Source organism: Arachis hypogaea, chromosome 12, assembly GCF_003086295.3.
Source record: "Arachis hypogaea cultivar Tifrunner chromosome 12, arahy.Tifrunner.gnm2.J5K5, whole genome shotgun sequence".
NCBI classification, from domain to species: Eukaryota; Viridiplantae; Streptophyta; class Magnoliopsida; order Fabales; family Fabaceae; genus Arachis; species Arachis hypogaea.
Window position 1 is genome coordinate 115,753,493 of NC_092047.1, and position 18,077 is coordinate 115,771,569.

General features: G+C 35.1%; 3 protein-coding genes across 6 annotated transcripts; all 3 read right to left on the reverse strand.

The window, feature by feature from the left end:
- Nucleotides 1-264: 264 nt before the first annotated feature.
- On the reverse strand, nt 265-4,559 carry LOC112728527 (putative disease resistance RPP13-like protein 1). 2 transcript variants are annotated; one of them, XR_011869026.1, is made up of 3 exons: nt 1,067-4,559; nt 797-941; nt 265-662 (listed from the first exon to the last, which is right to left on the reverse strand). XR_011869026.1 is itself a non-coding variant. In XM_025778694.3 (2 exons), exon 1 carries the CDS (start codon nt 4,426-4,428, stop codon nt 1,072-1,074), a length of 3,357 nt encoding a protein of 1,118 aa, XP_025634479.1. In that variant the 5' UTR covers nt 4,429-4,559; the 3' UTR covers nt 265-662; nt 1,067-1,071. The 2 variants fall into 2 exon arrangements, 1 of the variants encoding a protein (XP_025634479.1); XM_025778694.3 differs by lacking the exon at nt 797-941.
- A 3,638-nt stretch (nt 4,560-8,197) lies between these two features.
- On the reverse strand, nt 8,198-13,106 carry LOC112728525 (putative disease resistance RPP13-like protein 1). Of its 2 annotated transcripts, none has more exons than XR_003166272.3 (3): nt 9,577-13,106; nt 9,417-9,480; nt 8,198-8,615 (listed from the first exon to the last, which is right to left on the reverse strand). XR_003166272.3 is itself a non-coding variant. In XM_025778691.3 (3 exons), exon 1 carries the CDS (start codon nt 12,941-12,943, stop codon nt 9,581-9,583), a length of 3,363 nt encoding a protein of 1,120 aa, XP_025634476.1. In that variant the 5' UTR covers nt 12,944-13,074; the 3' UTR covers nt 8,198-8,615; nt 9,417-9,453; nt 9,577-9,580. The 2 variants fall into 2 exon arrangements, 1 of the variants encoding a protein (XP_025634476.1); XM_025778691.3 differs by having other exon boundaries at nt 9,417-9,453; nt 9,577-13,074.
- A 579-nt stretch (nt 13,107-13,685) lies between these two features.
- LOC112728532 (uncharacterized) lies at nt 13,686-18,068 on the reverse strand. Of its 2 annotated transcripts, none has more exons than XM_072210206.1 (5): nt 16,874-18,068; nt 16,617-16,691; nt 16,373-16,460; nt 16,042-16,132; nt 13,686-15,697 (listed from the first exon to the last, which is right to left on the reverse strand). In XM_072210206.1, exon 5 carries the CDS (start codon nt 15,014-15,016, stop codon nt 13,991-13,993), a length of 1,026 nt encoding a protein of 341 aa, XP_072066307.1. In that variant the 5' UTR covers nt 15,017-15,697; nt 16,042-16,132; nt 16,373-16,460; nt 16,617-16,691; nt 16,874-18,068; the 3' UTR covers nt 13,686-13,990. The 2 variants fall into 2 exon arrangements, with proteins under 2 accessions (XP_072066307.1, XP_072066306.1); XM_072210205.1 differs by having other exon boundaries at nt 16,617-16,672; nt 16,874-17,009.
- Between the last annotated feature and the right edge of the window lie 9 nt (nt 18,069-18,077).

The window sequence follows — 18,077 nt, forward strand, 5'->3', positions numbered from 1 at the left end:
CTCATAGCCACTATAGTTATATGATTTTGCTACAGAAAAATTAATTATATAGACATATAAACTATTTTTTACCATAACGAGCCCACATATTGAAAAGAGATAAGACAAGGTCAACCACGACTAATAAACCTATCAGAACATTCACACAATTTTCAACAGGAAAATTTTCAAAACAATCTGAAAAGTATTAGTATGACAGGTTATAACAGTTTTATGAGAACTCATGAAATGCAGTAAATAAACATGCTAATGAAGAGATGAAAGTTAGAACAGATGGTGGGATTTTCACTAAATGAATTCAGAATACAAATTGTCAAGATTACAAGTCACTCAGACTCTCTTAAGGCTTTTGCTAGATGCTCTCACTCACATACAAACACTCATGCCTTTTTTCTTTTACAGAAAAGTGAACACCATACACAGTAAACACATTCTGATTTTACTATTTGGATGATGATATTCTTCCCTCTCACTTTCTAATTTTCTTGCTACTTCCAAACCTTCAACTGTATAGTTTCCAAATTTGAATGCTGCTTGAGGTACAATTCTACCTCTTCTTAGAAGGCTCTAATGTTACATTGTTGCTGTATCCTCATCACTGGGAGACTCCTTGCTGCATTCTAATTGGCCCATGTGTCTCCTTGATCCAAAATTTCTTTTTGCTGAAACACAAATACACACACATCAAAAGCAGAAGTCAACAATTTAACTCGGTGCAAATTCAATCCGGTGTTTGTCATCACATGATAATTAGTTTCAAAATTCAACAGACATTAAAGAATGAAAAGCCGCTTACAATTCCCAATTGGAGCCGAAAAATCTGTTACTTCACAAGAGTATGAACGTGAGTAGAAATGAGTTGAGGGTAGAAGTTGAGGAATGAGTTTCTTGGGACAGGAATACTTTGGTTACAATAGTAGGGATGTGGGTTGATGAATAACCTATCAATTTAAAATTGGAAATAGAAGTAAAATTTTTGTTAAGGGAGAATGAATATGATGATGTTGGTGCACATATGCAGAAGATGAAGTGGGTCTGGGATATAGAGAGAGAGAAAAAGAGTTACCTGTTTTAAGATGTTGAGTCATTGAGAATCAGTTTCCTATCAAGTCGAATGCGGGGGATGTGGGAAATGGATGGCCAAATGCGGGGGTCCTTCCTCTCTATGCCTTCACCCAACAACCCACATTCTCTGATTATGAGAGTCTCTAAAGAGGCAGGCAGCCTCATTATGTTCTCCAGCTTAGGGCATTCTTCAATCCATAATAGTTCGAGGGACTGTGACTGTGACACCTCCAGAGATGTCAAATTTTCACATCTTTCAATTGTGAGATACTTGAGATTTGGGAAGGCTGGGAATGCGAAGGATGTAAGCGAATCACAGCTGTTGTGTATTTCTAATCTCCGTAGCGAGTGATGTTGTTGGTGTTGCATTGGGAATTCTACATCCTTGCAATCGTGGATGTACAGGTCTTGCAATGAAGGGGGCAAAGAATCCCCTGGAAATGATATGGCTGTTGAGCAGTTTGAGATCTGTAAATAACTGAGAGAGGTTGGTTGGATGTGGGTCATGGCCTCAAACACATACTCCACCTGCTGCTCTCCATTAATTACTAGTTTCTCCAACATGGAAAGTGGTAGCTCCCGCATTCTTGCTTCCTGTTTGCCATCTATTCTTAATTCGCGTATCATGGGAGCTCTTGGCAGATAACAACCAAGCTCCTCGCATGCTTCAATCCAAAGCTCCTCCAAAGACGGAAGGAAAGTGGGCAAATCTCCTCTTAACTTAGGACAGTTATAAATACGGAGCTCCTCAAGTTGAGGAAATGGTGCATCATCATCATCATCATATTCATATGACTCCCATTCCTCCCAGCAACCCATATTATAAAATTCCAGAGATTTAAGGGATCGGAAGGGTGTCTCCTGATGCTGATGAGTTCCATCACCCTTATAGAATTCACCACCAATCTTCTTCACCATATCAAATCCTGAAATCTCCAATCTCGTTAGAGCGGGTAACTGTCCAAGTGAAGGAAGCATCCAACAATTCCTGCATCTCCTCAGCTCCAACTTAGTAATCTTGTGGTACGAAGGCTGCCCTACCCAATCCGGAAACATGGTACCTCTGTAACGCCTGATGGATAGCTCCTTCAAGTCTTTGTGAGGACGTAATTTCTCAAGTATATCTTTTTCAGTGTGGGAATCACAAACCTCACTTTCTTCAAATGATGTCCAACTCAAATATAAAGCATTCAGGTGTATTTTTTCATCCATCCTTGCATTCGATGCTTCACCACTATTCTTAACATTCTCTAGTTTCTCAATCCGCAATGACCCATGAAGATGTGTTAGCTCTCCCAATTCTCCAATCCCATTCTCTTCATGTTTGCCTGCAATATAGTTACTTAAAAATTGCAAATCTTTTAATTTGCTCATCTTTTTTGGCATCTCTTCCACCAACAAAGAGCCGGAAATATCAAGATGACGCAAATTCACAAGATTTTGCATGTTGGACGGAAGCTTTTTTAGTTGATCACAGTTTCTCAACTTCAAGGTTTGTAAATTGTAAAAGCAACTTAACGATTCGGGCAACGTCGCGATGGATGTGTATGAAAGATCCAAATAACGTAAATGGATCAATTCACCAATTGAACGATGCAACAAGTTTTCATCAGCTAAAAAATATTGAAGTGACAAAACTCGTAAGCACTTCAATTGTTCTAGTAAGTGACAGGGAACAGTTACTCTCGTAAACGATCTACCATATTTAGCCGAATTAATTTGCAACAATGTCCTCGCATGTTTTAACCTTTGGCATACTTCTGCGATCTTCATAAGCGAATCATTATAAATGTTGAGAGCATATGACAAGTGGTGAGATTTGGTATCATGCTTTTCTGTGTTCTTGAGTTCAAAGATTCTAGAAAAGAACTTTCCACCATAAAATGTTGCTAAATCATGCATGAGGTCGTGCATCACAAATGTATTATCATCAGAGTTGGAATGTTGAAAAAATGATCTCGAAACCAAATCATCAAAATATTCACAACCAATTTCTTCCAAAGTGTTTCCACTCTTTGGTTGTATCAAAAGACCTTCTGCCATCCACAATAATGTCAATTCATCTCTATTAAATTCAAAGTCTTTCGGATACAAAGAACAATAAACAAAGCAACGTTTTAAATACGAAGGAAGGTGGAAATAACTGATTCCCAATGCAGGAAGAATCACGCTATCCTCCTCAGAGAGTTCCCAGAATTCACTATTCAAAACATCATTCCAATCCTTTTCATTATCTTTCCCTCTCAATAACCCTCCAAGTGTTTTAGCTGCCAAAGGTAATCCTTTACATTTTTCAACAATTTTTCTACCAATTTCTTCTAAAGCTGAATGATCTCGGGATTCTGCAGGATCCCATGCTCGATTTGCAAACACTGACCAGCATTGTTCTTCATCCAACAAACTCAAATTGTGAGCTTCAGTATGTTTAGATTTCACCACAGAAGCAACTGTATCAAGACGTGTTGTTACAAGAATTTTGCCTACCTCACTTCCACATTCAAAAGGATTTAGAAAACTTTGCCAATGCTCACGATTACTGCTCCATACATCATCCAGAACAACCAAGAAGTTCTTCCCTGCTAGCCCATTCTTCAAATGATTTTGAGCTGTATCTAAATCATTTGAGTAACAAGGGCTGCAAGTTTTCTCTATCAGAGCCTTTGTCACCTTAAGAACATCAAATTCCTCCTCACCAACACAAACCCATGCCTTCACATTAAATCTTTGCTGCACCATGTCATCATTGTAAACCAATTTAGCCAAAGTAGTTTTTCCTATCCCACCCATGCCAACTATGGGAATGACAGACAGTTCCCCATTGTTAACATCATCTAACAACAATTTCACTATGGTATCTCGCTCTCTGTCCCTTCCAACAAATATATCAGATTTTTTAACCAAGGAGGTTGAAGGAATCCTCCCAGACATGTTCTTGGCTGCAATCTTTTCCAGACGAAGGATATCTTTGTGTTTTGCAATATCTTCTAGTCTAGCAATGATTTCTTCAATCCTACTAACCATCTCCCTATCTTGCAAATTGAGAAAGCGAGACAAGAAGTTACCTGGTGGATCCTTCTGAGTAGCAGCTTTGGTAGCGACTTCATCCAACAAGTCATCAGCATCATAGACAGCATTTTGGAGATCTTCGAGCCACCTCTTGACAGCAGAGTCAGTGATCTGCTTCTTCTCAGCATCATTCAGCACAGCTTCAACCACATTTAGAATGGTCTTCAGCCTTTGAAGCAGCTTCTGGTCAACCTTCTTTCCTCTCATCATGTTGATGATCTCAGGATCAGACAGCCGGTCAAAAAGAACATTGAGAAAAGAAGAGAGAAAAGCTCCTCCAACAAGTTCAGCAGCCATGTTCACAAGAGCAAGAAAGTAAGAAAGAGAAGGAAAAGGAAGCGGTTTCTGTTTGCACTCCAAACTCAGAATTCACTCACAAACACAGAGGTTATGGAAGGGGTAGCAGTTCAGTGTAAGTATTACTGTAATGTGGTGCATGCTGAGATTATTATAATTAACCAATAATAATATATGTTGACTTCATATGCTTTTTGCCTTTGGTCTTCATGACAAAGTTCACGTGAAGCTTCTTGTTTTCTTTCTCCAAAGCTACTGTGAGATGCCTTTGGTCTTCATTTTTCCATTTTTAAAATGCTCCCTACAACGGATCTTTAGCTGCAAAATGTTTAACAATATCCACTTGTACATTTATTTATTAACCCACCTACCATTCACGCTTCTCTATACCATAAAAAATTTTTGCTTCACAGTTAATTAGTTCTGGTAGTTTAAATTTAAAGAAGAGAAAAAATTACTTTTAATTCAAATTTTATCGATTATTAAAATATTAAAATAATTTGAGTTTGATAATTACTTATATTTTTTATTTTTTTATCATATTTTTAGTTATGAGTATTAATAAATTCGAAAATATAGAACTTAAGATTTTTGTATAGTTAAGTTCTATTATATATTTATATCAATTGATGTCAATATTAACTTATTAGAGCTATTATTATATGTGTGATATTAAATTTTAAAAAAAAATTATTTTACAGTAAAAAAATTTTTCTTAGATCTTAGTCTGTAAATAAATTTTATATTTATAATTAAATTTTAGTATTGTATAATTTTTATAATTATTAAAAAATAAATTTAATTTCCTATCTTATTTATTAGCATGATATCTATATTAGTTATTTTATAAAAGAAATTTCACATGAAACATAATATTTTGTGTTGAAACTAATTGAGTTTAACATGTGAGAGATTTAATCACAATTAAATATTTTCTTGGTATTTATATTTTCGATATAATTTAGTATTGAATTTGGACAAATTATCATATGGATTAATATTTGATTGATAATGTATTTATTGATTTGTTTGACAACCATTAACTTGGCTATATTTTGTATGTCAAAATATTTTAGAACTTTAGAAGGTCCTATGATAGAAACTGTCGTTAGACTTTAGAGACACTACATGCTATACTTGGTGGACCTTGTAAGTATATAATTGTATTTTTAAGATCATATCATGAGATAGAAAATGGTACTTATTTATTTTGTGTCTACAAAATCAGTGGAATATGACTATTTCAGAATTCACAAAAAAAAAGAGAAAAAATCTAAATATATTTTTGTTTGTTTTCATGACTTTTTTAAATTAGATAACTTTTTACTTATATTTTTTATAGAATAAAAAAAATTTGAACGTTTAATATCTATTAATTATTAATGTGTTTGAATATATTGCTATCACTATTATTAGATTATTTTGTAAGAAAAAAATTATCGCATTATTTATTTGTCATTAATTAATTCTATTTATTAAAATATTATTCTATTCTTATATACTTTGTATTATAGATCAAATAATTTATATATTATATTTTCATTATAAATTTTTTAATTTTTAAGATAAAATCATAAGATGTGAAGTTAATTGATATTCAATGATATTAAGAGAAGTTGTTGCAAAAATACTTGAATTTATCAAAACCAATAGGGGAAAAATTAACTTTTTTTTAATACTTGAACAAATACTTGAATATATATATATACACACACACAAACATTATAGATTGATAGAACTAGATTTTATTATACTACCCGAATTTATTATAATACAATTCTTTATTTTAAGAGTTAAAAATACTACTTAAACAATTAATTCAATATATATAAAAAGTATAGATTGATCGTATTAGTTTTTATGATATTATTATCAGTATAATATACTATAAAATTTATAATATTTATTTTAAGAACTATATATGTTGTTTTATAACTAATTATAAAACTCAAAGTTCCTCTATTATCATTTTAATTATCTAAAAAATGTGCACAAAAGATTTATAGTATTAGTTTTTCGCACATTAGGGGTCTAAATTTAGTTTACATCATTGCCATTGAGGTTTGTTTTCTTATATATGCAAGGCTCTGCCTCTGGTGCTTATGTTGATAGCAGCATCACTTCTAATTGATATCTGCAATAACAGCAACCTTGGTATGATTTTAATGTATTTGTCTAAGGCATATGAAATATTCTCTGCATTAATTAACTATATAAACTGCAAAAGAATAACATTTACAATGACATCAGCAAATAAGCTGTAAGGCCCACATCGTTTGGGGAGGGGAACGAAGCATGCCTTATAAGAATTTGGATACCTCTCTCTAGCATGACGTGTTTTGATGAGTGAGTGTGGGGGGCTTTGGCTAGCATCCCTATCGTCAAAAGCAAAACCGTGAGGCCCCAAAGCGGACAATACCATACTCAAGTATATTTGTCTTAGCTTCTTGGTAAGAGATCCATTATTCTAAACCTTCTGTTAAGTCAAACAATATGGCTAAAAGTTAAAGCCTCAACTGTTGCAGTGTCCATTATTCGGATACTCAAGTTCATTTGTAATTGGTAAACTTCATCTTTGTTTGACAATAAGGTTTGAGTTTAAGCAAATTTTTTATTGATTTCCCCATTAACCAAAAATCATGCTGATGATCTATAATTTTTTGGGGGAACTACTATGGGTTTCCTTCTACTTCTACTATTAGTCTATTAATCATGGTGATTTGTTCCACTATTAGTCTATTAGACTTTCAAATTGAACCAAATATTGGTGATAGTTTGTACTCAACTAAAGTTTCTATCAACTGGTAAGGAAAAGGTAGTAGCTATCTGCTGGATTGCTTGGCCAAATTTACATCCTGAGAAAGATACAAAACACTTGATGGAAATGTACAAAACCACAATTTGACTTTATTACAAAAGTAGATTTTCTTATCTAAATTTTTTAGGAGTTTAATTTTGATGCATTTAAGTGTAGTTTAATTCTGGTGCATTTTAGTGTTGTTTGAGTTTGAATTTCTGTGTAGATTATATCACAGAGATAGGCATGAAACTTGACCCTTTTGGAGTTTGTATTAGTTGTGCCAAAGAGGCTCATAATGTAGCATGGATCTTAAATGCTGCCTACATTAATGGCTCTCAAGGGGATGGAATGTGTGATTATATGTGACACCTTTTAATCATTTTGGCTCCTGTGTTAGTGTTGCAGCTATCCAGCTAGGGAATGGAATGCAATTTGCACCCAAAGCATATGATTTTATTTTCAACTTTGTTGCCATCTACTGTAAATTTTACTATTTAAATTTTGCACTATAACAATGCTGTGCAGCCAAAACATGTGTGAGAATGAGGTGCCAAAATTATTGTTTAAAAGAGTGAAAGTTGTGAATCCTTGTATGTTGTTTGCAAACAAGTTATAGTGTTTTGTCAGATTGCATGCATCTGCTACCTTTAAAATAAATAATTTCAACATAAAACTACTTTTTAATTTTTATCTTTCATTTTTGTTTGTTTATATTACAGTTAATAATTTTTATGTTTTAATCCAAAAGTAGTGAACTGATAAGTTGATGCTTAACAGATCATGGGGTCCATCTTCCACCAACTATGAGAAAACCAAGTGTGAATGGTCCTTGATTATATTAATCTGATCTATACAAAGAATAAAAAGGTTTGTAATTTACACAAATATTTGTTGCTTTACCCATTTAAAATATATACATCTAATAAAAAGAAATCAATTATCAAAAACTCACTTGGCAAAACCCGAACAAAGAAAAAGAGTACCATGCTGTTAAGATTTAGGAGTTCATAATACAAGTTTATAAATTATAACATAAAACTTTTCGATTAAGACCCAAAATAAAAGACATAAAGACTAGTGTGTGGTCGAATCCCTTAGGCATTGCCATCAAGATTCGTCAAACTAACAGCTAACATCACACAAACTTAGAAACTATACATCCCAGCAACTACTTAAGCATGCAATTCCCCTGTTCCAAACTTCTGCAACAATAGCCCCAATCGTAGAAATGTTTCTTCTCTGCCTCTCAAGAACCAATTGTACCATTTTGCTGAGAGTTTGGGATATCTCTATCATTGGCCATAGCTTACTTTGTAATCCTCCGTTAACTCAAATAAATCTAAGAATGACCATGCAAAATAAATACCCCTTCATATTTGATCCATTCCTGAAAAGAAAAAAAAAAGGAATGAAACAGAAAATTAGGAAACACAAGAAGTATATACCATGTGTCTCAAGTATCAACAAAAATTTCATAGCTGAAGGTATCAAATGTGGCACGTATACATGCATGCATGCAAGTATTTCACCCTTGACACATCTTGTAATGAGTCATTGCTTGGTATTCTTTGACATGACCACATGATAATGGAAACCAAATCTTAATCAGTAACTATATAGCACCAAATCTTAATGCACTAAAATTAAATTATCTTGGTTCATCAAGAAACTTAAGATGCTCACTTATTGGAAAGGAAATATACTACATAGCTACACAGTAATAAAATTGAAAAAAAGAAAAAAAGAAAAAATTGATTACCCTTTCATTTGAAAATGGACTCTCTGCATTTGCCAAAACATAGATAGTGGTGGTTATACATAAATGAGTAGTACACACAATTGAGGACATTCATGAAAACTATAAAATGCTGGAGACCTGAAAGTTCAACTGCTAGTTGGAAATGAAATTTCGTGTAATTTTTGTAACTAATAATAAAAATTTAAAAACACAGAATGTGAATCATAATGAATAGATAGTGGTTAGTCCATTACTCCCTTGTTATTCTTTTGGCCTTTTGGGAGTAACATGTTTAAAGAGGTTTTAGCTTGATGCACTGTTTTGCTTTATTATAATATAGAACTGAATGAATGTGATGGGGGTTGTCAACTTGTCATTGTGAGAAAGCATGTTGAATGAGGATTTGTAAGGTTTAGAATGAAATATAGATGAGAAAAAACAATGCTTTACCTGCTTTAAGATGTTGAGTCCTCATGGAAACTGTCTCCTGCCATCAACTTGAATGGTGAATAAGCTATTCATTTAAAATTGAAAAATAGAAGTAAGAATGAATATGATGTTGGAGAAGATGAAGTGGCTTTGCGATACAGAGAAAGAGCAAAAGAGTTACCTGTTTAAGATGTTGAGTCATACCGAATCCATGTCCCATTAACATTAATGTAGGGGATGTGGGAAATGGATGGCCAAATGTGGGGGTCCTTCCTCTCTATGCCTTCACCCAACAACTGACAGTCATCGATTCTGAGTTCCCTTAAAGAGGCAGGCAGCCTTATTATGTTCTCCAGCTTAAGGCACTCTGAAATTGATAAGTGTTGGAGGGACTGTGACTGTGACAGCTCCAGAGATGTCAAATTTTCACATCTTTCAATTGTCAGAAACAAGAGATTTGGGAACGCTGGCAATGCGAAGAATGTAAGTGAATCGCAGCTGTTGTCTATTGTAAGACTCCTTAGTGGCTCATGTTGTTGGTGTTGCATTGGGAATTCTACATTCTTGCAATCTGTGATGTACAGCTCTTGCAATGAAGGGGGCAAAGAATCCCCTGGAAATGATATGGCTGATGAGCACTCTGAGATGTCTAGCTGTATGAGAGAGGTTGGTTGGGTGTGGGTCATGGCCTCAAACACATACTCCACCTGCTGCTCTCCATTAATTACTAGTTTCTCCAACATAGAAAGTGGTAGCTCCCGCATTCTTGCTTCCTGTTTGCATTCTATTCTTAATTCGCGTATCATGGGAGCTCTTGGCAGATAACAACCAAGCTGCTTGCATCCAGTAATGAAAAGTTCTTTCAAAGCCGGAAGAAAATTGGGCAAATCCCCTCTTAACTTAGGACAATCCCATATCCTAAGTGTCTCAAGTTGAGGAAATGGTGCATCATCATCATCATCATCACATTCATATAACTCCCATTCCTCCCAGCAACACATATTAGAGAAGAAGAGATATTTAAGGGATCGGAAGGGTGTCTCCTGACGGTGATGAGTTCCATCACCCTTATAGAATGACCCACCAATCATCTTCACCATATCACAATGTGAAATCTCCAAACTCGTTAGAGCAGGTAACTGTCCAAGTGAAGGAAGCATCCAACAATTCCTGCATCTCCTCAGCTCCAACTTAGTAATCTTGAAGTTCGAAGACTGCCCTACCCAATCCGGAAACATCGTACCTCTGTAACCCCTGATGGATAGCTCCTCCAAGTCCTTGTGAGGACGTAATTTGTCAAGTACATCTTTTTCAGTTTGGGAATCACAAACCTCACTTTCTTCAAATGATGACCACCACAACTCCAAAGCATTCAGGTGTATTTTTTCATCCATCCTGGCATTCGATGCTTCACTACTATTCTTGACATTCTCTAATTTCTCAAGACAAAATGATCCATGAAGATTTGCTAGCTCTCCCAATTCTCCAATCCCATTTTCTTCATTTTTGCCCGCAATATAGCAACTTAAAAATTGCAAATCTTTTAACTCGCTCATCTTTTTTGGCATCTCTTCCAAACCAGTGTCAAAAACATCAAGATGACGCAAATTCACAAGATTTTGCATCTTGCTAGGAAGCTTTTTAAGTTTTCTACAGTTTCTCAACTTCAAGGTTTGTAAATTGTACAAGCAACTTAAAGACTCGGGCAAAGTCACGATGGATGTGTATGAAAGATCCAAGTAACGCAAATGGATCAATTTTCCAATTGAACCATGCATCAAGTTTTCATCATCTGAACGAAAACTAAACGACAAAACTCGTAAGCACTTCAATTGTTCTAGTAAGTCACAAGGAACGGTTACTCCACCTCCCACTGGGATTCCAAAAACTTTATGCAAATTGAATTGCAACAATGTCCTCACATGTTTTAACCTATTGCATGCTTCTCTGATCTTCATACGCGAATCCTTATCATTCTTACGAGCACATGACAAGTGGCGAGTTTTGGTATCATGCTTTGCTGCATTCTTGAGTTCAAGGATACGAGAAAAGAGCTTTCCACCATAGAATGATGCTAAATCGTGCATGAGATCGTGCATTACAAATGAATTTTTAGCAGAGTTAGAATGTTGAAAAAATGATCTCGAAACCAAATCATCAAAATATTCATAACCAATTTCTTCCAAAGTGTTTCCACTCTTTGGTTGTAGCAAAAGACCTTCTGCCATCCACAATAATGTCAATTCATCTCTATCAAATTCAAAGTCCTTCGGATACAAACAACAATAAACAAAGCAGCGTTTTAAATATGATGGGAGGTGGTAATAACTGATTCTCAATGCAGGAAGAATCCCACTATCCTCCTCAGAGAGTTCCCAGAATTCACTATTCAAAACATCATTCCAATCCTTTTCATTATCTTTCCCTCTCAATAACCCTCCAAGTGTTTGAGCTGCCAAAGGTAATCCTTTACATTTTTCAACAATTTTTCTACCAATTTCTTCGAAAGCTGAATGATCTCGGGATTCTGCAGGATCCCATGCTCGATTTGCAAACACTGACCAGCATTGTTCTTCATCCAACAAACTCAAATTGTGAGCTTCAGTATGTTTAGTTTTCACCACAGAAGCAACTGTATCAAGACGTGTTGTTACAAGAATTTTGCCTACCTCACTTCCACATTCAAAAGGATTTAGAAAACTTTCCCAATGCTCACGATTACTGCTCCATACATCATCCAGAACAACCAAGAAGTTCTTCCCTGCTAGCCCATTCTTCAAATGATTTTGAGCTGTATCTAAATCATTTGAGTAACAACGACTGCAAGTTTTCTCTATCAGAGCCTTTGTCACCTTAAGAACATCAAATTCCTCCTCACCAACACAAACCCATGCCTTCACATTAAATGTTTGCTGCACCATGTCATCGTTGTAAACCAATTTAGCCAAAGTAGTTTTTCCTATCCCACCCATGCCAACAATGGGAATGACAGATAGTTCACCATTGTTAACATCATCTAACAACAATTTCACTATGGTATCTCGCTCTCTGTCCCTTCCAACAAATATATCAGAATTTTTAACCAAGGAGGTTGAAGGAATCCTCCCAGACATGTTCTTGGCTGCAATCTTTTCCAGACGAAGGATATCTTTGTGTTTTGCAATATCTTCTAGTCTAGCAATGATTTCTTCAATCCTACTAACCATCTCCCTATCTTGCAAATTGAGAAAGCGAGACAAGAAGTTACCTGGTGGATCCTTCTGAGTAGCAGCTTTGGTAGCGACTTCATCCAACAAGTCATCAGCATCATAGACAGCATTTTGGAGATCTTCGAGCCACCTTTTGACAGCAGAGTCAGTGATCTGCTTCTTCTCAGCATCATTCAGCACAACTTCAACCACATTTAGAATGGTCTTCAGCCTTTGAAGCAGCTTCTGGTCAACCTTCTTTCCTCTCATCATGTTGATGATCTCAGGATCAGACAGCCGGTCAAAAAGAACATTGAGAAAAGAAGAGAGAAAAGCTCCTCCAACAAGTTCAGCAGCCATGTTCACAAGAGCAAGAAAGTAAGAAAGAGAAGGAAAAGGAAGCGGTTTCTGTTTGCACTCCAAACTCAGAATTCACTCACAAACACAGAGGTTATGGAAGGGGTAGCAGTTCAGTGTAAGTATTACTGTAATGTGGTGCATGCTGAGATTATTATAATTAACCAATAATAATATATGTTGACTTCATATGCTTTTTGCCTTTGGTCTTCATGACAAAGTTCACGTGAAGCTTCTTGTTTTCTTTCTCCAAAGCTACTGTGAGATGCCTTTGGTCTTCATTTTTCCATTTTTAAAATGCTCCCTACAACGGATCTTTAGCTGCAAAATGTTTAACAATATCCACTTGTACATTTATTTATTAACCCACCTACCATTCACGCTTCTCTATACCATAAAAAATTTTTCACCTTTCTGTTTTTGTTAACAGACAAGATGTAATGTGAATCCACTAGAAGTGAGGCATCTGGTTCAATGATTTCGATTAAATTAGTCTTCATCATTTTCAACTTTACCAAGTTAGCACATTTTGCTTCACAGTTAATTAGTACAGGCACGTTTCAATATCATCTTACAGTTTTAGTAGATAGTTTAATATGTTTTATTAAATTGTCTGGTTTATGATATTTCTTTTTAGGATTTAGAACGTTGGTGAAGGTACAAGAAAACATGGTATGTATAAAAGAGGTTCCATTTCTAATAATTTGTAAATTATAAGATAAAGAACAATGATAAACTTATCTGACCAATGACAACTTTAAATATTATCCTTCTGATTTTATCATTATATATATATATATATATTGTGACAGCTTTAATGAGTATTTAACAACATTTGTGATATAATGTAGAAATGAAAAATTCCTAATTCCTAATTCCTTTCATGAAACTTCCACCTGGATTTGAGGCTGAACTAGGGAGGAATAAAGTGTGCAAACTAAAGAAATCTCTCTATGGATTGAAACAATCCCCAAGAGCCTGGTTTGAACGACTTGGAATGGTGGTGAAGGGACTTGGTTATACTCAAAGCTAAGCTGACCATACACTTTTCTATAAACATTCAGCAGCTAATAAAACTGCCATCTTAATTGTATATGTGGATGACATTATTCTAACATATAATGATTTTTTAGCCTCATGAGCAACTGGGGTAGAGCGTATTTTGGGACCAGGTTTGCTGCCTTTAAGATGTGCTGGTTTTCCATGAATCTTCCAGCAGGTTTCTCGGGTGTGACGAGGTTTATTGCAGTGGTCACACCAAAGATTGGAGTGGTGCTTCTGATTTGATGAACTTTTAAGTGCAGCAGGTGCCACTAAGAGTGCATTACACTCCAAAGAAGTCTGTTCAGTCTTGCTTTTCCCCATCATCACAGCTCTACGAGTTTCCTCTCTTCTAACTTCAGCAAATACTTCTCCAATTGAAGGTAGGATTGCTCTTCCAATAATTCTGCCACGAACTTCATCTAGCTCCACGTTGAGGCCTGCAAGAAACTGGAATATCCTCCCTTCTTCCACTGTTTGTTGGTGGTGTTTGGCATCAGCAGCTGAATTCCACTTGTAGTTATTGAAGTGGTCAAGATCTTGCCACACCCGCTTCAATGTGTGGAAATATTTGGTGACATTGTCACTCCTTTGTTGAATTTCTCTAGCTTTTAGAGTAAGTTCATAAATCTGGGATTTATTCCCAAGATCAAAGTACATCTCCTTGACACTATCCCACAATTCTTTGGCAGTGGTATAGTACATGCAGTTACTGCTGATATCCTCCTCCATTGAGTTCACCAGCCATGTCATCACCATAGAATTTTCGGTATCCCACACATTATATTGCGGGTCAGTGATGTTAGGCTGGCTTCGCTTACCGGTGAGATATCCAATCTTCCCTCTTCCACGGATATACATCTGAACTGATTGAGACCACCTAAGATAGTTTGACCCATTGAGTCGAAATGTGGTGATCTGAACTGAATGGGAGTCACCACTAACTAGAACCCGTTGCTCAGATTTGAAATCTGATGGAGTAGGAGTGGTGTTCTCCTTCTGTTCAGGATTAATGACTGAGGAACTGTCAGCCATAGCTATAAATCAGAGGCACAGTGCAGAGATCCTGCTCTGATACCAAGTTGAAGTGTTTGAATAAGTTATATTATCAAATGTACAGAGAATCAACCTCTTTATAGAGGAATTACAGAAATAGAAATAACTAGAAAATAGGAAAGAAGGGAAAATACTAGCCTAAAATAAAAGAAAGATTTCTAACCATAAAATCCCTAAAATTAAGTTAAACTAAAAAAGAAAAAGATTTATAATTAATTCTATTCATGAAAGGAATTAGGAATTTGATTTTGATTTGATCTAGCTAACATATATATATTTTTTGTGACAGCTTTAATGAGTATTTGACAACATTTGTGATAGAATGTAGAAATGAAAAATTATGCTAAAGGTTTCTACTTCTACAATACATTCCCACATTAAGCTCCAGTGCTAAAAAATTAAACAACCTATACTCATCAAATAAGTGTCAAATAGAAATATGCGATGGATCCTTTACAAGCTTCATAGCTCCAACTATAGAAGTGCTTCTTCTACCTCTCAAGAACAAATTAAACCATTTTGCAGAGAGTTTTGGATATCTCTTCAATTCTGGATCATTTCTATCAACGTAATATAAGCCATAGCTTACTTTGTAACCATCCAATAACTCAAAAATCTAAAAAAGACCAGGCAAAAAATCCCTTTATATTTGATCCATTTCTGCGGGAAAAAAAAATGCAGTGAAATAGAAAATTAGGGAACACAAGAAGTGTATACATGGTTTTATTAATAGATTCCAAGTTGAAGGGTAAAGTTTTTGACACTAATTTTATTTGATATACATTGAATTAATAAAACATCTAAAAAAAGAAAAAGGGGGAGGGGGGGGGGGGGGGCTTACTTTATAAAGCCCTCTGAATACGGAAGAGCTTTTACTTTAGTATTTTATAAAGCCATCCGAATGCAAAATATTTTTTAATTTCCATGAATCAGTTCTGAAAAAAATGTTAACTCTAGTATTTCAAAAGCACAAAAATAGAAGAATCTAGATGCACTTTCCATACCTCAAGGCATCAAGTGTGGCACCAATATATCCATGCAAGTATTTGACCCTTGACTCATCTTGTAATGATGCATTGCTTGGTGTTCTTTGACCTATCCACATGATAATGCAAAGTTGCAAACCGAAACTTTATCAGTAACTATACAGTATTATAAAATGCATGCATTTCAATAGAACTTAAGATGCTCACTTATCAGGATGATGAAACATAACGTATTTGTTGATCCTTGAGTAGGTATGTGAGTAACCTTCTATGTGCACCTAATGGTCATCTATGATTTCTAGTTCGAAAATACAGAACTATCAGAAATGCCAAAGTGAAAGGGATTTACCATTTTCATATATGAATATAGGAGGATTGCCATAAAGGAGCGTGAATTTATTCAATTCTTGCTGTAAATCCCATAGTGCGACAGGGTACTGATTCAGTCAAAGCATTCAAAGCCACGTTAGTTGTACAGTAAGGTGATGTAACTGGTCAAAGAAAAAGAAGAAGATTATGATATTAAGGATTGTCATGTATTGTGAATTTGTGAAAACAAAAAACTAAATGAGAGTTTGAAGCTTTCACTATACTTCTCAAGATTCATCCCCTTCATCCTCTGGACCAATAAGCTGTGTTCAACGTTGCCCTGAAATTTGAAACCATATCTATTTCACCATCAGTATCCAATGCACAATGCTGAAAAAAGTGTTTCCATGATTCTACAATGCCTTCCTATCTCCATTGTCTTAAGCTAGACATTAGTATGTAAAATAAGATATAAGGCTTACAGAATGATGATTCCTAAGGTTAAGAATGAAATACAGATGATAAAAGGTTCATCCTTCACCTGTTTTAAGATTTCGAATCATCTTGAAATCTGTCTCCTAGCAACATAAATGGTGGAGATGTGGGAAATAGTAGGCTTAATGTGGCGATTCCTCCGTCTACATTCACCGAACAATGGACATTCACCAATTCTAAGATCGCTTAAAGAGGCAGGTAGCCTTATGTTCTCCAACTTAAGACATCTCTTAATTGATAATTGCCAGAGGAACTGTAACTCTGACACCATCTCAAGAGATCTCAAATTTTCACATCTTTTGATTGTCAGAAGTCTGAGATTTGGAAACGCTGGGAACATGAAGAATGTAAGTGAATCACAACTCACAACTGTTGTTTATTTCTGGAAACATTGTACCTCAGTAGCCCTTGATTCTTAGCTCCTTCAAGTCTTTGTGAGGATGTAACTTGTCAAGCACATCTCTTTCAATTTGGGAATCAACCACATCAATATCTCGGAATATGATTTTGTTACAGAAAAAAAATTAATTATATAAACATATAAACTATTTTTTACCATAACAAGCCCACCTATTCAAAAGAGATGACACAAGGTCAACCACTAACCAAGATTAATAAACCTATCAGAACATTCACACAATTTTCAACAGGAAAATTTTCAAAACAATCTCAAAAGTACTAGTATGACAGGTTATAACAATTTTATGAGAACTCATGAAATGCAGTAAATAAACATGCTAATAAAGAGATGAAAGTTAGAAGAGAGTTACTCAGTGATATATCCTGGTTCGAATCCAATAATGTAGAATCTAGATCCAGTTCCCACCATAGAAAATGGTGGGATTTTCACTAAACGGATTCAGAATTCAAATTGTCAAGATTACAAGTCACTCAGACTCTCTTAAGGCTTTTGCTAGATGCTCTCACTCACATACAAACACTCATGCCTTTTTTCTTTTACAGAAAAGTGAACACCATACACAGTAAACACATTCTGATTTTACTATTTGATGATGACATTCTTCCCTCTCATTTTCAAATTTAATTATGTCAATAAATTAATAACACTAATGCTTATATACTAACCTGCAGCACTATACTGTTAGACATAGAAAATGGAATAGGGATGCAGATTTGAATGATTAAAAGGTGATTTTATAAAATGATCGCATGATTTGCAGAAAACATATGCAGATGACAGTTATAACAATATTGTGAATGAAAATTGTAATAGAGAAGATGAACAACAC

Coding starts and splice junctions, on each gene's coding strand:
- LOC112728525 (XM_025778691.3), bottom strand. CDS start 12,943: ATGGCTGCTGAACTTGTTGGAGGAGCTTTTCTCTCTTCTTTTCTCAAT.
- LOC112728532 (XM_072210206.1), bottom strand. CDS start 15,016: ATGGCTGACAGTTCCTCAGTCATTAATCCTGAACAGAAGGAGAACACC.
- LOC112728527 (XM_025778694.3), bottom strand. CDS start 4,428: ATGGCTGCTGAACTTGTTGGAGGAGCTTTTCTCTCTTCTTTTCTCAAT.